The sequence below is a fragment of the Microtus oregoni genome, unplaced genomic scaffold, assembly GCF_018167655.1.
Source record: "Microtus oregoni isolate MIOR12 unplaced genomic scaffold, Mior012 000073F_000, whole genome shotgun sequence".
NCBI lineage: Eukaryota > Metazoa > Chordata > Mammalia > Rodentia > Cricetidae > Microtus > Microtus oregoni.
The window spans coordinates 2,159,509-2,183,345 of record NW_024543980.1 but is presented as its reverse complement, the minus strand read 5'-3'; the positions used below and the strand labels follow the sequence as shown (position 1 = coordinate 2,183,345).

At 38.0% G+C, this 23,837-nt stretch overlaps 1 protein-coding gene across 1 annotated transcript in view; it reads left to right on the top strand.

Moving 5' to 3' along the window:
* Positions 1 to 23,837, top strand: part of LOC121441046 (EF-hand domain-containing family member C2) — a 155,987-nt gene that overhangs the window by 56,115 nt on the left and 76,035 nt on the right. Inside the window, exons 4-8 of the mRNA XM_041642184.1 lie at positions 2,333 to 2,556; positions 5,687 to 5,938; positions 8,480 to 8,593; positions 9,667 to 9,805; positions 17,949 to 18,114. Of these exons, the coding sequence (XP_041498118.1) occupies positions 2,333 to 2,556; positions 5,687 to 5,938; positions 8,480 to 8,593; positions 9,667 to 9,805; positions 17,949 to 18,114 (895 nt within the window). The remainder of the gene's footprint in view (positions 1 to 2,332; positions 2,557 to 5,686; positions 5,939 to 8,479; positions 8,594 to 9,666; positions 9,806 to 17,948; positions 18,115 to 23,837) is intronic.

Genomic DNA, 23,837 nt, shown 5'->3' with positions numbered 1-23,837 from the left:
CTTTCTTCAACAAGGCCACACTTTCTAAATATCCCAAATAATGCCATCATTTGGGGACCCAGTATTTAAATGCCCAAAGCGATGGGGGACATTTATTATTCAAATCATCACAGTACAGGTGTAAGTTTTGCATTTGTGTGTGCACAACACACAAATTTACACACATATATAGTGTGTGTATGTCTGTGTGTGCAAGTGTTTGTGCATGCACATGTGTGTGCAAGTGTATGTGCAGGCACGTGTGTGTGTATTTGGGGTGAAGTCAGTGCCAGGTGTCTTCCTGAGCGCTCTCTAGTTCTTGAGGCAGGCTCTCTCACTGAACCCACAGCTCACAGATTTGGTCTAATCTAGCCAGTTTGCCTGGCGTATCTGTCTCACTTCTTGAGTTCTGGCATTCCAGGCAGCTGCCACTGCTGCCAGCCATTTATGTGAGTTCTGGGAGCCTGACTCTGATCCCCACATCGGTGGAACAAGTGGTTTATCCACTGAGCCATTTCCCTAGTTCCATAGAGGAAAGTTTTGAAGAAGTTCCAGATTGTTGAGTGTTTAATAACCTGCCAGAATGCTAGTATTTTTAAAGAGACATATAATAGTTCCTGGAAATATTTGAAATACCCACCCTTTTATAGATTTTAAGTATGCAATTTGTTCTAAATGTCTAACCTTGAATGCTTAAATAATTTGCATACTGTTTTCAATGGCATGAATTAAAGGCTAATTGAAGTATAATTCTTTGCAGTAAAATTATATCATCTTTTATGTAGTACATTTAAAAATAGTCTATGCCAGTTCTAATTTTATAGTTTTATTGTTTTAATTTAATGTACCAAGTAATTAAAAATTGCTACAAAGAAAGAGGAAAATGATTTTACTTAATTTCTCCTCAACAAACTGAAAAGATAAATGGAGTAATGGAATAGTGCCCAACACAGTTCCTGGCACATAAAGATTGTTCATTAGCTGTTCTTTAATGAACAAGAATGAGTAAGTTTTAAGTATTTCTAAACTTTGAGAAAAGGCAGTATTGTCAATAAAAGAAGGTAAATTGACATCTTTATATTAAAATCTTTCCATACTGAGGTCACACAAAGCCATGTGTTACTGGACCATTAGCAATTTGGTGTGCTTTGGTTCTTTTTCCCTTTGCCCTGAGGGTAGATTCTCAGGCCTAAGTCAGTTACACATATTGAGAGACAACTCTGCATGAGTGGTTTCCAGTTCAGTACATCTTGTCATACTGCTCTTTGCTTGGAGCTTGCTCTTCAAGGCTGTTTATATGCATAGACAGCTTTAGAAAGACAGAAATGGCCTTGCTTTCTAGTGCAGGTCGGCTTATAGCCTTGGAAGATAGAGGCAGTGCTTCCCTGCAACACAAAAGGCAGACATGGTTTTTATTTAGTCTAGTAAGACTACTAAGTGCTCACAGGAGTTTTAGGTTTTCTATTCTGTGCCACTTGTGTTTGCAGAGGCAAGCTCATCCTCATTCTATCTCTCAAGGGGAACTTGCAAACTGGGACTTGGGGAACTGGCTCAAAAAGGGATGGTCCTTTTTGCTGCTGCTTTCCTCTGTTGAACAACGAACAGCAAACTATCTCCTTGTCTCTACCAGGAGAGAATGAACAACATAGGGTTGTTTATGAAACGTGATAAAATCAAGAACCCATGACCCAGAGTACTGGCTGAAACCATGAAGTCTCTAGCATTCCTTATTTGATGGAGGTAGTTGGATGCAGATAGGCAGAGGTAATGGAGGAAGGAAGAATAAGTTTCTAGATGAGAAAGGATTCTATGAAGCTTTCAAGCTGCATAAAGTCATTCATGCTTATTGAAGCTATAAATAAATATAAACTAAAGCTTATTAGTTTATTTGCTTATTTATTGGATTTTGAACCAAGCATTGGCTTTTTAGGAGCACTTTAGTTTTGGACCCTAATGCCTTGTTTAGTTGAATTCATTGAGCTCTATCTGGTAACTAAAAGAAAGCCTATTTATTGTAGGAGAGGTACATGGCAGAGTGGCATTTTTGCTCACTGTGCTAACTCCACCCCTCTTTTATATCCATTCTTGTCCTCCAGTCTTTATGGTTTATATAAATGTTTCCCTAACAACACTTAGGAAGCTCAAATCTCATTATCAGACTGGTCAGAGAACTCTGGACCTAAAAAGTATTGGTTTACTTTTACTTGAATTTGAATGTATAAAGTTGCCTCCTAGAAATATGGCTCCTTACCTACTACCCCACTGTAGAGACGCCTGGAGGGCTGTTGCTGAGATCCACTGTAACTTCCTACTAGCCACATGGTTTAAAAAACTGTGTTATTTATTCCCCCAGGCACTTCTATCAAACGCCATCGGATTGCGCTCCCACCTCCTGATGAGGATCAGTTTTATAATGTGTTTCACTTCAATATCAACACAGATGTTGTCTTCTATGGGCGCAGATTCAGGATTTATGATTGCGATAAATTCACAAAGAACTTTTTGAAGAAAGTAGGAATCAAACTGAATCCTCCATTACCGCGCCCAGTAGATCCCTACATGAAGATGCGAAGAGAGGTGAGAAGTGGCACATTTGTGACTTCTTGTGACCAGGCGAACGAGTGCTGGCACTCTTGTTGCAGACACAGAAGAACATTGGAAACTGTAGTTATATCTTTTTCTTTGGATAGAAAGGAAGACTGAATGGTGGTTGCAGAGCAGGAATGACCCCCCACCCCAACCCCTCCTTGCTGACTCCCTTCACCCTCACCTCCAGTTCTCTTTTGGAGCCCCCTTTTTAGCTATAGGAGTATTTAGTGAGCTGCTTAGGTGAGGTAATGTCTAGGTGCCCATAATTAGCTTTGTGGTCACCAATAGTATATGAATTGAATCTACATTTTTTTTTCTGCTTGTGCTTTCTGGTTTTAGTCGCCTCCTTCTGGCTGGGAAAAATCTTTCTTCTGTGCCTACTGATCAAATAAACCAAAACTTAAACACTTTCTTTCTCCTTGGAACCCTGTGAGATTGATGGTGAAATATTCTCAAAGAGTGAAGTAGCCATGATTTTTATTTTTCTCTGTTATAAAACATAATTGCATTTAAAAATCTGATTCTAAAAAAAAAATCTGATTCTATTGTAAGGAGCAAAGAGTCCCTTGACCCTAGTTTTCTATTTCCCAGAAGTCTTTGAATACCCAGAAGGCTTTGCATACACAAAAAAAGAAGTATCACTGGTTAGGTCACATACCTAATCAGACTCCTTATTGGGACTAGAATGGAAATCTCTAGATTCTTACCTTGATTTTCATTATTATCATTTGTTTCCCTTTTTATTTTTACCTTTTATATTTATTCATTTACAGATTCTTGAGAGGGATTGTCACTATAATAGCACAGACTAGATTGAATTCACTGTGTAACTCGGGCTGACCTTGAACTCACTTTACTCCTGATTCTTAAATGCTGGGATTACAGTTGTATACTACCACCCCTCACTACATTTTGTTGTTGTTGACATATAACTGCACATGGCCAAATATACTGGCATTAACTATACTTAAGAGTGAGTCTTAACTTGTATTTAAACTCTGATGATGAGTAGTTCCTTACCCCCCCTCCCAGAAAATCCCCTTATACACTTTCTAATAGGCCTTTCTCTCCACTCAAGCACAACTATCGTTCTCATTGCTGTTTCCAGTAATTAGTTTGCTCTGAATTTTATTGTTTCCAAACCGTAGAATCCATTTCCTTTCAGAAAACAAAATTTTCAATGAAATTCTCCTTTGATTCTGTTTTTATCTCTCATTCAAAACTACATATAGGATCATCCCCCTGCACCTGCGTCTTAGCCTCAGTGGAATTATTCTTTGATGATGTAGGCATACAGTCCTCCTGTAAAGTATATGTATTATTACTCCTGGAATGTCTAAGATAAAATGACTTTGTACCACTGTAAAAGGAGATTTGTAAGTTTGGACTCACTTTTACGTCTTGTATATGTCCTGGATGATGAATACAAAGTCTTTAGATGTCCCAGAGAGAATCTGAAGGAAAAAGATCCAGAGTCACTGCTCCTTGCTTATAGCTGTATGCATTTACCAACTGTTATTATTGCACAGTAGTGATTGAGAATCATATTTATTATATGAGTTTCACAAAACATTGTCAAATTGTAAAGATTTCTAAAGAAGAAAAAGTTGGTGCCAGGAATTCAAAATAGAACAAGGACAAGCAAATGTTTTAAAAAATTTCTTTCCAGACTGCAAGAACCATTTTAGCATTCCATTAGGGCAAAGAAAACTCTTCAATAAATATAGGAATCTAGGAAAATTAAGACTTTAATAAGAGTTTTTTAAATAGAATTTTATGGATTTAGATTTAGTTTTTAAGTGTTTGCTACCTTGATATGTGAAGTTAAATAACGTCATTAAACTGAATGGTATATGATCAGTAATGCTTTTCTTAACAATCTTATACATTGAAAGCATTTTAATGAATGAAGACAGAAGCTCCATAATTTCATTTAAATAATAAGGATAAAGCTTGAAGATCCTCTATAAAGCTGTTGTGTTTTCCTCTTGGGATAAGCTTGTACCTAGGCTGTTCTAGATAGGTACAATATTTCAAGTTTTACAAAACAATTATATAATTCAATTCAAATAATAACACTTCTCAAGTGAATTTTTCCTTACATAACAATATCATTTGCTTATACCAGTTAGGATGGAGGTGGCTATACTCCAAGACAGGGCTAAGAGGTTACAAATCGAAGAAAAGATGCACCAAGAAGACCATGGAATTCAGTGTCTCTAAAGCAGAGTCCAGGCAAAGAGGGTTTCTATGTGGGCTCTTAGTAGTTCTCCATTTGCTCTGCTCCTATTTCCACTGGGCTTCTGTTTCTTGGATATCTGAAGTTTTCGTGCAAAATTAAACCATAAATACATTTCTTCCTCTTCGCAAAAAATATAAGCAAATGAGAAACATGCACAACACACATACACACACACGGGGAATTTCTGGTCAAAAGACACATTTTAAAAATTAATATACAATCAGTTTAGGAGTGAGTATCAAGATTTTAAATCAGTGCAAGTCAGTAATTTGGAAAGTGTACAACCAAGTAACCAAAATGAAAATTTTAAGATGTAAAATATTTGGGGTTAGGGACGTAGCTCACTAGTAGAACATTTCTCCAACATGTATAAGACTGGGTTAAATCATCAGCATGGCCCCAAAGAAAAGATACAGAATATTTCCCATAATTTCATAATATTCCTTTGTTCACTTTTCTTTTCAAATCCCCAGATATTGCCCTTTCTTGTTTTATCCCTACACAGAAATGATTACTCTTCTGGTTTCTGTCACCATAGATTGGGTTTGTCTATTCATAATAAAGTTGTAAGTCTTTGAGAAAAGTCAGCTTCAAACATAGCCCAGGAATATAGTTTGGTATGTTAAAATAATCTTCAACAAGGTATGAAAAGCTTTCCAATGTTTGTCTATATTCTTAAGGTTAAAATTGACTGTGAGTACATATATCTGTACGCCTGGATCCATATATCTGTACATTATAATATTTAGTTAAATCTTTTAGAAAGTATGGCAAAATAGTCTACAGAAAAAAATTATCTTTGTATTATTGTTTGCCTCCCAGAAATGACTATATAAACCCTGCAGTATTTCTGACATTTTTTTTTTCCATTTGTAGACATTAGAGTTTGTGGATCCCTTTCGCCCTTATCAGTCCTTTGACACCCTGAAACGGTTCCTTCAGTTTGATGGAAAGGTTTTGCGTTTCTTCTGCCTGTGGGATGACTCACACTCACTGTTTGGTGACCGTAGAGAATTAGTCCTACATTACTTCCTGTCTGACGATACTATTGAAATCAGAGAATTACTGTCAATTAACTCAGGCCGGGATGCTATGTCATCATTCCTTCGGAGGAGCAAGCTGCCCAAGGTAAGCAGTTTGAGGATGTCTGTGGATCAAGAGACTTGTCATTCATTGTTTGGAATGTTGTGTGATGGCTCATGTGACACAGTTACTGTATGCTACTTGGCTAAGTTATGGCTTCTGTTGCTGTGCTAAAACATCATGACCAAAAGCAGCTTATGGGGGAAGGGACTTTTTTCTAGCTTACAGTTTCACATCACAGTTCATCACTGAGAGAAGTCAGGGAAGGAACTCATGAAGGGCAGGTATCTGGAGGTAGGAGCTGTTGCAGGAGACATGCAGGAGTGTTGCTTATTCATTTGCCCTTTATGGCTTGCTTAAATTATTTTCTTGTATCACCCAGGATCACTTACTCAGGGGTGCACTGGCCACAGTGAGCTAGGTTCTCCCATATCAATCATCTATCAAGAAAATGCCTTACAGGCTTGCCCACAAGCCCATGTGATGGAGGCTTTTCACAATTGAGAATTCCCTTTCTCAGATGACCCTAGCTTGTGCCAAATTGACAAAAACAAATGAAGGACAAACACCCCCCCCCCCCCCCACGGGAAAAAGCTAGCTAGCCAGCACACTTACAAGGAAATGAATAAACTTTTGTTGTTGTTGAATTCACAGCAATTAGTAATAAGAAATTTGGAATACTCTTGAAGTTAATTGATTGGCTTTGAGTGGGACATTGCCATCCTGCATCCTACCAAGGAGACCCCATGGGATTGATCATGGTGTGAATACATACACGTACATACATGTGTGTACTGTAACATACACACAATATGCAAAAGAAGTGAATCACAATTCTAAGTATAGTGACTAGCCACCAAGTAGCCAGCCACCACCACAATGATGACCTTGGCATTTTCTTTACTATGAAAAAGTTTTGTCAGGCTTGTTTCTACAAACACTTGTCAGAATTTGAGAAGGAAGGGAACTGGCACAGCAGTAATGACACCGAGACAGACCGGAATTAGACTTATGGATTTGTCTATTGATAGCCATGTGAGCATGGGCAAGCCACTTAACCTCTCTGAACATATATTCCCACACCTTTAAAATGCAGATAGCAGAGCTTCCATAACTAGAAGGCTTAAATGAGATGATATATTGAAAGCCACTCTCTGAGGACCCATTTCTTAATACCTATCAGGTTACAGAGAACCGAAGCTACTTTTCACAGGTCTTTGTTGCATTTTATTTCTGATTTGGATAAAATATTTAAACTTCATTCTTGCTCTTTCTAAAAAGGTTACTAGGAGCACTTGTTTCTTAAGCAAACAACCGCTGCCATTCAGTCCTCACAGGAGGCTCACCCATTGTCTGTGCCTACTGCCAGAAGTCCTGCTGTGTTTCTTCAAGGCTGGGGGGAAGAGGTAGAATTTGTCCCTGAGGGAGCTCTAGAATATGCACAGCAGGCCTCCAGGAAAAGCCAGGGAAATCTCTTATTAGAATGTCTTTGAAAAATAGGTTAAATATGAAATAATGATGCGCCTGACATTTGTAGTATGTCTTGCAATCAGTAGCTTCATTTTATTTACTTATTCAAAAAATATTTGTTGAGTTCTGTGTGCCACTTCTTGAGCTATAATGAAAAAGAAAATGGATTATGTCCTGCTTTGTAGAGGATAGATTCTCACTGGGGTGAAATCCAGAAGGGATGGGTGTACCCTTGGCTCTCAAAGCAAGGAGTAAGTAATGCTGCAGAGGCAAGAGAGTTAAGAAGCTGAAGTTCTGAGAACAATTTAGGCTGCCAGCTGTACTCCATTTCCTACACTCAGGACTGGATAGCCTGTTAGACAGAACAAAGAGAGGTGGTGAGGAGCTAGACCTTCTTCCTTGGAGATGTTTGCACTTAGGGGATAAAAAAGATGACTGCCGCCGGGCGGTGGTGGCAGATCTCTGTGAGTTTGAAACCAGCCTGGTCTACAAGAGCTAGTTCCAGGACGGGCCCCAAAGCTACAAAGAAACCCTGTATCAAAAACCAAAAAAACCATAAAAAAAAAGCAAAAACAAAAACAAACAAGCAAAAAAGGATGACTGCCTGTACAACAATTGGAAAAATATTGAAAGTGGCCTGAGTTCATGGTGTATATTTTGGTCAAGTCTGGAAATGGAAGCAGACAATGGATTGAGTCTGACCAGACATCTCCATATGTCTGGTCATTTAATGGAGAACTAAACAGATAGCTACTTGCAGGATGGAAGGTTGGCTGTGGTGCCTATAATCCTATCAGGTGAGAGGTAAAGAAAGATCGGGAGTTCAAGGTCATCCTAAGATACTTTGAGTTTGAAGTCATCCTTTTCTACGTGAGACCTTGTCTCAAAAACAAAAGAACAAAAAAAGATGAAAACCTATAGGATAGAGGTATTTGAAAAAAAATGTCTATTTATCAGGACTGTGAAGGACATGTGGTAGTAGAACAAGAGGTGGATAGACTGGCTTCTCACAGATGTTAGAATAGAGCTGTGCTGTGCCCATTTCTGGCATGTATCCTGGGACTCCACCATCTCTGTATCTGGAGACATGTACCATGTTTGGATTTTATCTTACAGTATGGCCCACCTGGAATATTTCAACCAGGCCAGATAACAGACCGAGCAGTCCTCAATGTGTATGGGGGCTTGTCAGAATGGCGAGCAGATGGCTATCTCTTGGATAAATACCAGGTGAGAAGTCTGGGGTTTTGCTACTGATTCCTATGTGATGTCTGAGAAATCTGGATGTTGGGGTGAATTGTATAGTCTTGCCTTGTGAGCTAATGAATGAAATCAAGAAATATATAATTATATTCATTCTATTGCGCTTTGTTAATAATAAGCTTATTTAAATGCATATAGAAATATATGCATTAAATTGCATTGCTTGTGCAAGCACTACAATGTTAAAATAATCCTGAAAAGATGCCTGGGAGGGGAAAGTGCTTGCTGTGCAAATGTAAAGACCTAAGTATGGGCCCCTCCCCAGAACAGATGTAAATTTAGGCATGGTCAAGTTCATCTGTAATCCCAGTACTCTGATGAGTGATATGGGAAACTGGGGAGTCCTCAGCTGCTCAAAGGCTAGCTAGTGTGGCATACACAGTGCCTAACAACAAAGAGATCCTGTTTCAAAGGAGATGGAAGGTAAGCATCATCACCTAAGGTTGTCCTCTGACTTCCATGCACGATCTGTGGCATGTGTACATCTAAATTCAACATGAATCATGCACATGAACACACATGTACATACACAATGCATCACACATAGGCACAAAAAGATAAAAAATTAATTCTTAGAGTTGATTTGATTTTAAAATTTAGTTGTAAATGATGATTACAAAAATCATAAGGTGACTTTTTGAAAGATTTTGCTCAAGAGAGACCTTGGTGAGTCCCATGGTGGGTAGGAGACCATGTGAGAAACAGAATACATGCGATGGAGACAGAGTGTGAAGTTTTATTAAAGGGGGAGGAAGGGAATGGAGGAAGATAGAGAGAAAGAGAAAGAGAAAGAAAGAGAGAGGGGAGAAGGAGGCAGAGAGCTGCGTCTTCACAGGAAGGGCATGAAGAGAGGGAGAAAGCAAAGAGAGCAATGGCAGGAAGGGAGAGATTGGGAGTGGGCAGAGCTTATCTCTTAAAGGGACAGGGTACTGACAGGGAAGTCCAGTATAATTATAACAATTTTAATTTTTTTCTTGGGAAAAGGCATGTATTCTTGGGCAGATTCATGGGGCTAATGCTATTTTTCCTCTGATTATCAGCTAGGAAAAGTAGAGCAAGAGTTTTACACAGATCGAGACCTGAAAATAGGTGCCACCATCAATGTGTGGGGAAGGACAGTCCTCCTCTGTGACTGTGATGAATTTACCAAGACCTATTATAGGACAAAGTATGGAGTTGGTAAGTGATGCTCACGCTGGTTAGGAAATATTTTTAACACTTTATGCCCTACTTAAGATTTCCTTTTGTTCTTTTCCTATTCCTAAAAACAGGCTTCTAGGAGCAGGGTCATTGTCTCCATGTTAGAGGTGAAAAAACTGAGGTCCTTTGAGCTCAGTTGTCCAAGGGTATGTGATAGAGAGAAAAAGCCAAGAATTAAACTGCCTCATGTTAGTGGCTTCCATTTCCCTTTAGAAGCCTCTTTCTCTCTATAGTGTATGGTATTCTGGTAGAACACTTGAACTAGAAGTGTTGGATCCCTTCTCTTCATTTAATTCTTGCTTACCACAATGGACGACATTCACTTGAGTTCTCTAGGGAAATCTCTTGTGCCAGTTAGCTTTGCATTTCCTGGTGAGATCTAGCTAGGCTTCCTGTTTCTCTTTCCATAGGTATAAATTCCATTCCAGGCAAGGAAGTTGAGTTGAGTGAAAACTAGTGATTTATTATGTACGTACTATGTGTAGGTCAGTGTGGTAGGCCAGAGGTAATGCAGAGTTATAGAAGAGGCTTGTAGTCTAGAAGAGGGGATCTGAGACCTGAACCACATTACGCAATATTATGAAAGTCTAGAAGCAGGCAAAGGATGCGCTATAAAATCTAATATCGAAACCTTCATTTATTAAACTCCCACTTCTACGTACTTTCTAAACCTTGTCTGTACTCATGATCCATATACCTGCTTCTGCTGTAACTGGCAGGATTTGGTGACCTAACTGGATGGGGTTTGGAATTGTGATAGTGTCTAGTACTCTATGTAATCCTCCTTCAGTATCTGCAGGGAATTGATTCTAACCCTTCCTTCATAGCTACCTCTGAGAGATGCCTAAGACTTTCACTGAAATGATGTATCATTTGCAAAAAACCTATACACATTGTCCTATATACTGTTTTATGTATGCATTCACTCATTCATTCATTCATTCGTTCAATTTGAGACAGGATTTCATCATATTTTTCAGTCTGACATTGAACTTGCCAATACTTCCTCCTTAGCCTCCTATGTAACTTGGGTAACAAGCAGGTGCCTTGCTACTTTAAATCAATTTTATATTACTTGTGATACCTAATTCAATATAAATGCTATGTAAATATTTGCTATTGTTTATGGGAAAATGACAGGAAAAGAGACTATACATGACCAGTACTGATACAGCGCTTTTAAAAATCCATGATGGGCTGAATTGGGTGTGTGTACTACATATCTGGAGAATTGATGTATACTTCTTTGAACTATGGCTTATTCACTTAAACATGCTCTGTGGGTGATAAAATGAAGCTGAGCCCCTGTAGCTTCTTAAAAATAAGGTGCATTAATATTTTGTTTCATTTTGACCTGTTTTTTTGTCTTATTGATTTTTGCTCATTTTTCATTTTGTGTTTCTTGTGGGGGTTTTTGGTGCGGGAGAATTATCTGTAATCTGTCAATCATGTTTTAAGTAAACATGGATTGGCCAGGCAGGAAATATAGGAGGGAAAACCAGACAGGAAGTAGAAATGATGTAATGAGAACAGGAGAATTCTGGGAAGGAGGAAGCTGATCCCTCCCACTCCTGCCCAGATCACTGAAGCAGCAGGATGTGATCTGCCCCACTGAAAAAAAGGTACTGAGCCACATGGCTAACATAGATCAGAAAAATGGGTTAATCAAGATGTGAGAGTTAGCCAGTGAGAGGCTAGAGCTAATGTGCCCATCAGATTTATAACTTACAGAGATCTTTGTGTGATTTTTCTCTGGGACTAAGCAGCTGGGGGTACAGGCAGAACAGAAACCCAAACAAACAAGCCGCCCCCTCCATGCTACAGAATGGTGCCCAACGTGGATAACTGCATCCACAGAAAGCCTGAGTTAGCTTGGGAAAGACTAAACATTTTGGTTTTCAGCTGTAGCAGGAAAAAAGCTGCTGTTTTAAAATGCCGGCTTTCTGGGCCTTCCTTCCAGGGAAAATTCTGACTCGTTCAGGCAGTCCTGATGGATACGCTGTCGCAGCTTGCTTCCTGGCAAGGACCTTGAAACACCATAGAGTTGTGGCAAAAAAAAAAAAAATTCTCCATATTCCTTAGCAAATTAAAGACCCATGTGGTCAGAAAAAGAGAGATATACAGTAAAGAAAGATTCAAAGAGAATGAAAACCTCTAAATGGTTTACAGTGTGTTAAAAATATATACAGACTAAAGGTTAAAGTTCTCAGAGTAAAGAAAAAAAAAGAAAAGAAAGAAAGAGAGTAGCCTGGGAGGTAGAGACAGATGGATCTCTGTGAGTTCAAGGATAGCCTGGTTTACAGAGGGAGTTCCAGGACAAAGATACAGAGAACCTGTCTCAAAAAGCCAAAAAGTAAAAGTAAAAATAAAAGAATTAGAGGTTAAAATAAAGCCATGTAAAGATGGAAAATACACAGAGAATCTTGATATTGATACTGTATGTTACTATGCTCTCTTTGAGTTGTTTGAATGCTGAGGAAGGAACAACAGCTGCTAAAAGATATTTGCTTATAAAGCTGCAGAATTAATCCAAGATATGTATTTTGAAAATACCTTGACTTCACAATTGAAGTCAAAAGGTATGTTACTTACATAAAGCACACAAAGCAATTAGAATGGAAAGGACTTCCGATTTTCCTTTCAGGTTCATTAAGGAAATTGTTCTACCACATCTGCATGCTAGATTGATGAACATGTCTGGGTATGACAAGAGTCAACTTGGTGGCTGTACTTTCACTTTAATTTCTAAAATTGGTTCTCTTTAGTAGACACAATGAACATATTTATTTTGAAGATTATAAACCATCATCCAGGAGGTTTCTAGTGGCCCTTAAATCATTGGGGAAAAGAATTTGCCATTAGTGAGTATAGATATCTGTTTAGAATTAGTACACCTTCAATGAAGATGGAATATTTGATGGTGATTCACAGAAAACCATTACATACACATAAAGATTACCCTCATAAAAGGATGTAGTAAAAGATTACAGATTATCATAACAACTCCAAGATAGCATGTGATTTCCCAAACTGAGTTCAAAATTTGGCTGTTTGTCAGCTTAATTTGAGAATGCAGTATTTACATTAGGGAAAAATGAATGCTGTAGTAGAGGAAGTTGGTCACTCATCCATTTCTTTCATAGCTTCTACAGGGAATTTTATGAGGTAGTGTGAATTTTCTGGTATGTCCCAAACCTAGCTGTTCTGGGTAAATGTATTGGTTTTAAATTCTCTCTACTCCATTCCACCAATCTGTCCTTGTATTTAATTTCTTTTAGTCCATTTTTCTTTGTTCCCTCTAGACTGTATTATATTATGTAAAAAATGTACTTTGAGCCTTCAAAGTTAACACAGCAGCATATTTTAAAGCAGAAAATTATAGAAATACAAATTTAGGAAGCATTTCATAGTCAAACTGACTTTTTAATACTTCTTACAACATGCTAAAATGTCCAATTTAACAAATACTATTACAAAACATGTTTTGAGTTTTAATACCATACTTAATGTTACAAATGACTATAGAGTATATCCATAGTGAAATCTGGAGAAGTGGATTCACATTTTCTAATAATCTTTACATTTGTTTTTTTCTGACTTTTGTGAAGTTAAATTTATATACTTCCTGTTACTTAAATTAGTTATTAGTTATTTCTGGCATTTAAAATATTAAAGAAGTGATGTTTATTTTTCTTCATTACTGGCTATGACACATTGGTCAACATATTTATAAGGATGAGAAACTTTTCCATGTACTGTAACATTTGACATAAACATTAACAACAATTTTAATAGTATTAATGTGATAATAAGGGTGATAATTTTGTTGGTAATTCATGTGGTCTTAAAAATTGATAAGATAGAATTTTATATATTATTTTTTACTGTTACTGAAGCCTAAACCAGAACAAAGTGCCACCAGTAACTATGACCCTGGAAGAGGTTCTTTGTGTGTATGTGTGTTTCTATCTGTCTGTCTATCTGTCTCTGTCTGCCTCTCTGTCTCTGTGTGCAGGTGTGTGTGTGTGTTCCTGTTGGTAGATGCATGTGTCTGTATGTGGTAGCAAAAGATCAATGTTGGGTGTCTTCCTCAATGGCTCTCTACCATAATTTTGAGACATAGACTTTCATGGAACCTGGAGTTCACCAGTTCTGCTAGACTGGCTGGCTAGTAAACCCAATCTCCCCATTGTTGATATTATAGGCAGATGTTGTCATGCTTGCCTGTTTTTTAAGTAGATGCTCGGTAGAGAACTCAGATATTCATGCTTGTGTAGCAACTTTGCCAACTGAGCCATCTCCCTAGCCCCCAGGGGCAATCTCTAATGCATTATTCAGCCTTAGTACTTTAGATCTCTGTCTTACATAATAACATTCCAACTTATTTTAGGAAAGAAAAAAATGGTAGACAAAGAAAAAGATTTGGCCACAATCCAAGGAAGATGTATGGCTATCTTTTCTGTTTGTGTAGAAGTATAGGGTTTGATAGAATTCTGAAAGACATTTGAGCCTCTAGATAAAAAGCAGTCCCATAGAAAGATGAGATTCTTTCATTCATTTTAAGATTCCAAGGAGATGGTAATTTCATAGATGTCTTACACAGCTTTGTCCATTTTAACGTCTACATCAGCCAGTGTGGCCATCTTGCTGCTGATGGCTTCCCTGACAGGATGGAGTATTCCACTCCCTCATTGTTGACGTGGACAAAAATAGATGGGCAGGTAAAAGATTGTTGGTTTTTCCTGTAGATGAAGATTTTAAAAGGTTCCAGGGGCCTAGTTTGTCTTTCTTGGCAGTAAAAAGACAAGATATCTGAATTTTAACTATTCTTATCTAGGAATTTACGCCTTAGGTTATTTATTAATAAGATTTTTCTCTACTTTCTACTCTCTCCTCCCATTCTTTACTCTCTCTCTTCTGTCTGCTTTCCTCTAACAGTCTTGCTGTGTAGTCCTGACTGACTAGGTACTCACTATGTAACACAAGCTGGTCATATGTTCATGGCAATCTTCCTGACTCAGCCTCCCAGCACTGGGATTTAAACGCATGTAGCACTATACCCAGTTTATAGGACCAATTTCTGATCATCGATTTTGGTGATTGATAAAACCAAAGCAGTAACAATCATTCATTCTCAAGGGTTTTGAGTCTTTCTATTGAGACTAAGGTTAAGATAATTTTAAAGCACCTTTCATTTTCAGTAGTCAGTTCTGGCCATCTCTGCACTCTCAGGAATAGAAAGAAGAGAACATGGCAGAGGACAAGTCAGTGGTTACTTGAGGAAACGAGCAGCAGAGACAGAACTTGTGTATGGCTTACCACGTGGCCTTGATGGACTTCCCAGGTTTAGTTCTTTCACTCCCCCTGTAGAGATAGTAAGGATGGTTGAGAAATAGAACTTTGAGTTCTGATGGTGTAATTCACTAATTGTTTAGTCTAGGTATTGACTACAAGCAGAGATGGATTTCCTTTGAAGCTAAGGAAGGTTTCATAGTTTTCAAGGTTCTTCTTTTATATAGGAGGTCCTAGTCAAAGGCTCTGGCCTAATTTATCTTAGTAATTTGGCATTCTTTGGCTTGAATAACTTTTTTTTTCAAAATTACATAAGCTTCGGATTTCCTAAAGTCTGGTTCTATCTGTGGGATATTAGATCACATGAGATGAAAGTTGAGATATTTTGTGCCTTTTACCAACAATGCTTCTACCAGAAATGGCATATAGAATCATTAAACTCCATTTCTATACACAATCTCTCTGAAGTTTGTTTGAATCTACTCAGTCATGGATGGGCATTCAATTCATGTGTACAAGTCATTTGGAATGAGAAGAATCAGTATATTTGGAAGACATGAGTGTTTCAGTGTCTACCCAAATTTTAGTTAGAAAATACATTTGGGAAGATGCTTTGCACAAAAGGTGTGCCTTTTTATTTGCTCAACATTTCTGAATATCTTGAAATAGGCAGGGTAAATGGGGTGATGACAACCCAATGGCAGCCAACTTCATGTATTATTCTGTGGCTTTGTGAACCTATGTGAGCTACCAGGGAGATGCAATTTAAAGTTAAATCTTGATCCAGAGTTTCCAAAAAAGGATCTGTATGATGTTATAAAAGTCAAGGGTGCTAAAGTGGAACAGCTGTCATTTTTTATACACTAGATGGCACTGTGGGTGCAGAGGAAAGCCCTAAATTGGTTCTTTTGTTTCTTAAATCTGTTGCAAAAATTAGGTAGTTGAGAAAACAACACCATGTTTTAAGACTTGTAGTGAAGGCTATAGAATATATTCTTAATGACTTTGCAATGAAGAATTGAAATCTTCGGTTAGTGCACTAAGATTAGTGTGTAGTATAATCTTGCGGCCAGTGCTCTCTGATTAGTAGGTAGAGTTGCATGTATATGCCCTTGTTAGAAGAAATTGCTCAGGCCCCAATTTTCTAATTACATAAAGCTTTCCTGCCATTTCTATGGTACTTGCCCTGGAACAAAGGTAGCAAGCAGTGGTGGTTTTGAGGTAATGGTGAGCAAGGACAGAGTCTACTGCAGTTCAAATTTGAAGATTTGGGCTTTTCTCCTTTACCAAGATGTCTCTTTAATCACAAAATGAACATTAAGAAAGGTTGATGGGATTCTCCATAAGAACACACTGGTTGTCTCTTTTCACTGGGCCACGGAGAAATATTTTCTGGCAATTCCTTTGTCCACATGTCTGCTGTGAGCAGTTTCTGTTAAGATGAACCAATGCTCTTCTGGGGATTGTGCCTCAGGAAATCTCATACAAAGGCAGCTAGGAAATCTAAGAGTTGAAAGCTGAAAAATGTTTTCAAATAATAATTAGAAATGGCCTCATACCTTTTGATCAATTAAAAACCCACTTAACATTGGTGTGCATTTTTTCTAATGATGTGTACCAAAATCTTGATTATTTCTTCTCTTAGAGGTTTGACTATGGAGAAGGAAATATTTACATTTGTAGAGCTCTTTTTGTTCATAACTGAAACACCTATCAAGCTTGGGGAAGAAAGAAATACAAAGAAAGAAATCTGTTTTAATTTTATTTTGGGAAATGTTCTAGAATCTCTTTTGCCATTTGTAGTAGGTCAAACACGGTGACTTGGATAGATTGGGTCAGTATGTTGTTTGTTCTAGAAAGCACACTTGGTTCTTAAAGATGACAACACCATAAATGATTACCTAAGAGCTTGCCCCACTCTCTCATTTCTAACACATGATAAGTAAAAAACAAACTCAACAGTATTGATCATATCATGCTCCATTTGAGAGTGTAGGCAATTGGGTATCCCTAACTGTTTGGGGTTTTACTTCATTATGACTACAGTTGCAATCTTATCTTGAGCAATAACATGAGTGACCTGGAACATGGCTGGTGACAGGAAGGGGGTTTTGTTTTGTTAACAGAGAGTGAAATACAGTGTTTTAGAGTTGAATTGGAGGCAAGGAAGAGGGCTTAAAAATGTGGATTCAAGGAGGAGGAACTAACCAATGGGTAAAGTTAAAAGGGAGGCAGTTGGAAGCCATTGCTATTGGGAAAATAACTTTTTTTTTTAAAAAAAAGATTTATTTATTATGTATACAACTTTCTGCCTCCACACGCCAGAGGAGGGTGCCAGATCTCCTTACAGATGGTTTGGAGCCACCATGTGGATGCTGGGAATTGAACTCAGGACCTCTGGAAGAGCAGACAGTGCCCTTAACCACTGAGCCATCTCTCCAGCCCCGGGAAAATAACTTTTATTAGTGAATGTTGTCTGAAGATAGGAGAGGACCAAATTGCAGGTTAAACTGATAGGATAAATTTTCAAGTTTAAATTTTCATATTGTTGAAAAATCAAGGGAAGAGCAAAATAATGTTCAGAAATGGGGGTGTGAGGTTATTTGATAAAGATTTCTGCTTTTTTTTTTCATTTGAACCAATGACTAGTAAGTGAGCTCTGTGGTTGTTATAAACACGATTGAAACCTACTCTCATTTTTTGTTTGAAAGAGTTTAAAATAGTCTACAAAATCTTCATGTTCATCTTGAAATAATAACAGACCTTTCAAAACAGCCATAATCAGGGCAAAAAAAATATTGATGTTTTGTTTGCCTGTGTTTTGTTATAGATGATTTTACCGCCATTTCATGCAAGCCTCCTCCTCTTCCAAAAATAGAAAGGAAATACCCACCTTACACTGGCTTTGGGTCTGAAGAGGATTCTTTCCGCTCCTGCGTAGGCCTCAAGCCCACACCTCATCGGAGGAACTTCAAAAAGTTCATGGAACTAGACAGGTGCCTGGGGGGACCTCGATTATAGTTCTATCTTTCCCAAAGATGTTATAACCTAACCCTGTCACACAGCTCATTCGATTTTGAGCCCAGGGACAACTTATTGTAGCTTTCCAATGAGGTTGAGGAATGCGTGGGGATTGACAGTTTCTCTCTTGAGAGTTTATTTTAATGTGTGATTTGGACACCTCTAAAGTCCTGTCATCCCTGGCCTGATGTCTTTCCATATCTGTCTGTCTGTCTTTCTCTTGGAATAATGCAGGGGAGAAGTCACCTGATTTCAAGGGTCAGAGAGTACATCGCTTTGAATTTCTGGGCCGTAAGCCCTCCATTACAACCACCAGATATGCCATTATAGTGTGAAAGTTACAAGAACAGAATGTAAACACATGTGCAACTGTGTTTCAGTAAAACATTTTATGGACATTAACATTTGAATTTCATAAAACGTTTACATATCACAATGTATTATTCTGATCTTTTTCTTTTCAACCATGTAAAAGTGTACATTTAGCTCAAAGACTTACAAACACAGGTGGCCAGCTGGATTTGTCTCACAGACTATGGATTGCCAACCCCTACTAGAGAAATTTCAATGGTTTGTTAGTGTTTTATAACATGTAATTTTAGAAAATTCATGTTGCTCTGACTTGAGAGATTTGGTTTGAGTCCAGTAAGAATAGACTACTTATATTGCTGAATGTTAATTTCAGAAGATAGATTTTCCAAAGTATCCCTAATATACACGAGGCACAATCTGATCCTGAATTGTTCATGTAGAACATGGGCACTGGTTGTGGCCACCTTTTGATTCTTCAGGATGAGCAGGACTTGAAGAAAAATCTCAGGGAAAAATTGTGGGAGAACCTTGCAGATGCTTGAATAGGATGTAAACTAAAAATTGTGGCTCTGTGTGAGGGAGATAATGGATTGGGAGATGCTGGGAGAGAATAACAAAGGGAACATGTGTTAAGACTTGAAGAAGAAAAAGCACTCTTAAGTTGGTCAGATTGAATGGGGTCCCATGCTGTTGTCAAAATTTGAAGGAAAGCGAACAAAGTGTTATGCTGTATCTATAAAAATGGTTTAACTCGCTGTCTGCGAATAATATGGAGTGTGGGAAGGTATGCCTTTGCTGCGACATGATGTCATTTGTCTTTCAAGAACTCATTGTTTATTTTTAAGAACTTTAGAGTTTTATTTAAATTTCAAACTCCCATACTTGGGAGAATTAATTAATTAATTCGTGTGCTTCTGGATGGATGAGAAAGAAATGTTGGGGCGGGGCCCAGCAGTCTCTTTACACAGGCACCCTGGGGCATCCTACGGCATACTAGTGTCTGGGAATCAACTGCATTTTACATGGAAGAAGGACATCAGTGTGGCCGTGTTCTTTTGTTGGCATTAGGCTAGCTTTCAGGGTAGACTTGGATGGCCTCTTTTTCAGTAACTACTGTTTGTAAGGACTTCAACTTGGAGGGTATGTACTAGAAGAATGTCCTTATTGTAAAAGATGAGGAACATTTTCTTATAACTAAGTAATATGAAATATTATTCAGGATGTTGCTCTGAAACCCAGGGAAATTAGTTCTTTGTGAATAGTTGACTTAGTTTCTCTGTCTGCCGTGTAAAATTTGCCTCAGGACCCTAACTACAGATGGAATCATACATGTAAGTTGGACTCTTGGGTTGAAGGATGGGGATATAGACACACATGTCTCGAATTTCATTCCTTTTGTTCACTGCTTGTTTTGTGTCAGGAATACACTTCCCTCTAGGTCCTGATATACAGTGACCTTGTTTCCATGGTAACTGGCACAAACTGGATGCACAGGACTGAAGTGCTTGTTCTCTTTGTACCCACAGTACTCTGCTGATCATACTTCTAATAATCATAGCACTAGTGATAGCAAGCAGTTAGTAGTTTGCTTTGGATTAACTACTTTATAGAATCTGATTTCACCTAATCCTTAAAACAACCCTAGAAGAAAACAGATTATATTCTTGTGCCTACTTTACAAATGAGGAAAGCAAGACACCAAGAAGCTCTGCAACTTGTCCAAACTCACAGCTAATTTTTAGTTGAACTAGGAAGTGAATCCAGGAAAATTTCACTTCTGGAGTTTACCTTCTTTGCCATAGAATCTGTACTTATCACATGACTTGGGGATTACTCACATATGTAATTTCTGCACTCCCCCAGGCTGAGAGTTCCTTGATGTAAGAGACTGATTTTATTGTTTACACGAGAGTTAGAAGAATGCTGGCGAATGTTTCATCCAATAAAAAAAAATGAGCATATGAATAAGTACAGTGGTAGACAAAATGTTTGCTAATCCTGTTCTTTTGAAAATATGTCTATTGTAGAAGTGTCTTGTCTGTCTGTATGTATGCTCACCACATCCATGCTTGTGTGTTTCTGGAGGTTAGAAGAGGCCATCAGATCTGGAACTGAAGTTATGGGCAGTTTTGAACTGCTATGTGGGTGCTGGGAACTGAACCTGGGTCCTCTTCAAAAACAATAAGAATCCTCAATTGCTTAGCTATCTATCTCTCCAGCCCAACTAATCCCGTTTTTAATGATGGATCAAAGTAGAAGGACCAGATAGCTTCCTAACGGGAAAGTTATTTCATACTCCTACTATTCTGATTCCAAAAAGTCATGGTTTTTAATTTTATTATTATTCTTTCACTGGTTTCAGGTCTTGTCCATCTTTTGTTTCCACCAACAGCCCCCTTAATTTTTCCTATCATTACCTAACAAAAAAGGTCTTCACATGCTTTCCAATATGAAGACTTATGTATCTCTAGAGCAGTGGTTCTCAACCTGTAGGACAATTCCTGTGGGGTTATATGACCCTTTCACAGGGGTCACCTAAGACCATCAGAAAACACAGATTACCTTTCATAACAGGAGTGAAATTACAGTTATAAATTAACAATGAAACTAATTTTATGGTTGGGGTCACCACAACATGAGGAACTGTAGTAAAGGGTGACCACATTTGGAAGGTTGAGAAGCACTGCTCTAGAGCTTTTATTCTTGCTTGCTTTTGATCTTTAGAAAATTCTTAGTTATAGGTGAGCTTGGGGTGGGGGTGGAGGTCAACAAATATGTCCCAAGAACCTGCTGTGTGACTAGCATTTACTTAGGTATTTGTGATAGATCAGTGAACAAAGTAGCCATGCAAGCACATCTTCCGTCATCAAACGTCATTCTAGTTGAGGGAAATATGCACGAAAGGCACCTAAGTACATCAAATAGTATATAGAATGTGGTAAGTACCACATTAAAAAGAAAAAGCATTACTTTTCCACACAAAGGATCTAGGAGTACATAAATGATGAATATCCCTAGTTGAAATTTTCAGTGGTGCTCTGATAGATTTCTCTGAGGCAAAGGAACATAGTACATAGTCCAAGCAGAAGGAAGTGTCAGTATAAATGCTCTGAACAACGCATCTGACTAGAGTGTGTAGAAACTCTCCAGAGACCAATGTGGATGGAGAAGATGAGGGAAGAGCAAAATGTACCTCATGAACATAAGGTAAAAGATGTAACAAAATGTGAGGTCATAAGGTTTTGCCGGCAATCATAGGGACTCCTGATATTTAGAAAGATAAGGAAGAAGCATTGGGAGATTTGACCAGAGAAATGACTTAATTAGGCTGACTTATTGGAAGAATATCTCCGTACAGTGTTGAGAATGGACTATACAAAAATGATAGTAGATTTATGACAACCTATGAGATTACTTCAATAGTCCAAGAGAAAAGTTATCACATCTGGATGGATACTGTTGGAGGGATGAAATGAAATGGCAGGTTCTGACTATATTTTGAATGTAGAGCTAATAAGATTTCCTGATGGATTAGATATGAGGTGTAAGAAAAAAATAGTGAAGAGTTATAGATGTCTCAAGATTTAGACCCAAGTAATTGGAATGGTGCCATAGGTAGAATGGGTTTGGGGACTAGAACCCAAGTTCAGTTTTAGAACAAGTTGAGATGGCAATTAGGTATCAAGTAAAGATGGGTGTGGTCTGTATTGAGGATATTCAGGAGACAGGTCTAAACTGGAGATGTAAATTTGGAAATCAGCAGCATATATTTATCATTTCAGTTAATAATTCCAAATTATACCAAAGTTTCAGACTGTAAGATCACCAAGGATGAACAGATGTCAAGAAGTACATGAATAAACCTTGGGACATCCCACATTAAGAGTTTGGAGAAAAGTGAAGGAACCATGGAAGAAGGATGGCATGGGGCAAACAAGGAGATAGGAATGACATAGAGCTAATAAATGCATAGTGCTTTGAGCCCAGTGAATCAAGAGTGTCATGGAAGAAGTTGCTGATTAGTAAAATTAGATGCAAAAAAGGACTAAGGTTGGGATGTGGCATTTTGGAGATGACTGTTAGTTTTTGTAAGAACAGTTTGGGTAACAAAACCCTTTACCATTAGAAATGGATTTAAATGAAATGAGAAGGGGCAAAGAATATGACTTACTGGCTTATTTCAGGCCTTGGGTGCCATTCCCAGCAGGAGAAAGACAGAAGGAAAGGGATGGTGGGGGAGAATTAAATGCAGTGAAGATAGGTAACATTGGGCTCTATGTCAAAAACATTAAGACATGCATCCTAGATCTAGGAATTTATAATTTGTTTTGGGACAATGGGAATAAACACATTTTAAGACAACCAACTAAGAGTACAGGACTGTATAGTGTTAAATTGCTAAAGATGACATCATGGTTGATACAAGAGATATGAGTAGTTAATCACCCGGAATGGTGAAGATTGTGATCAGAAGTCAGGCATTTGAAAATTGATTTAGATGAAGGAAATATTTGAATACACTTTCCTACAGTTTTCCTTGGGGACCATCTTGTAGTTTTCTGCAAATATAAACTCACTTGTGAGCCCATATCTCTAGTGATTATATTATGGATTCTGCATATGTAATAAGTTTTCTGGGTGACTTTTATGTACATCAAACTTTATGAATGGCTCAATTTTATTGAGTAGGTTTATATTACCAATTGATGAGATATCCAGAATACTACAATTAAGGGGGAAATAAATGATATATTCAAATATTCCCAGTAAATATATGCACTTATAAACTTAAGTTCTAAGAAGTTATATTTAAAATAGCATTCATTTGTACTTAGATTAGACCTAATTAAATTGCTTATTGATATTTTAGGCATCTGTAACTTTATGAGTCTTTCATAAGAGGGGACGTTGAATATTAACCTGTGAGTTCAATTAAGTACCAGAGAAGGTAATTCACAGAGTATAGCTGGCCCAAATAGTCTATAAGGTCCATCTGAAGCCTTGGAACTAGGCACTTCGGAAAATCCAAATTATGAGCCCACTGGTGGTTTTGTCCAGACTACCCTGGGATGAGATTTCCAAACTGCTGTGCTCTATCTCATATGAGGCCTCAAATTGGCAATCTTGCCACTGTGTTTTCCCAGATCACCTTCCTATACAATTCAAGAAGGGGGTGAAGAAGAGCACTTTATGTCTCTGCAAATTAGAAATACTTTGTTGTGGTTTGTATCACTGTGAACACAAAGAATGGATTTCAGGACAGGAGAATCTACAAGTTATAGGGAAGTGATGAAGGGCATGGTTGATTTTAGCGGACACTTTCAAAGGTAATGGTTTTGATTATCACAGACCTCCCAAGGCCTTACTGTTTTTTGGAGGGCTGACT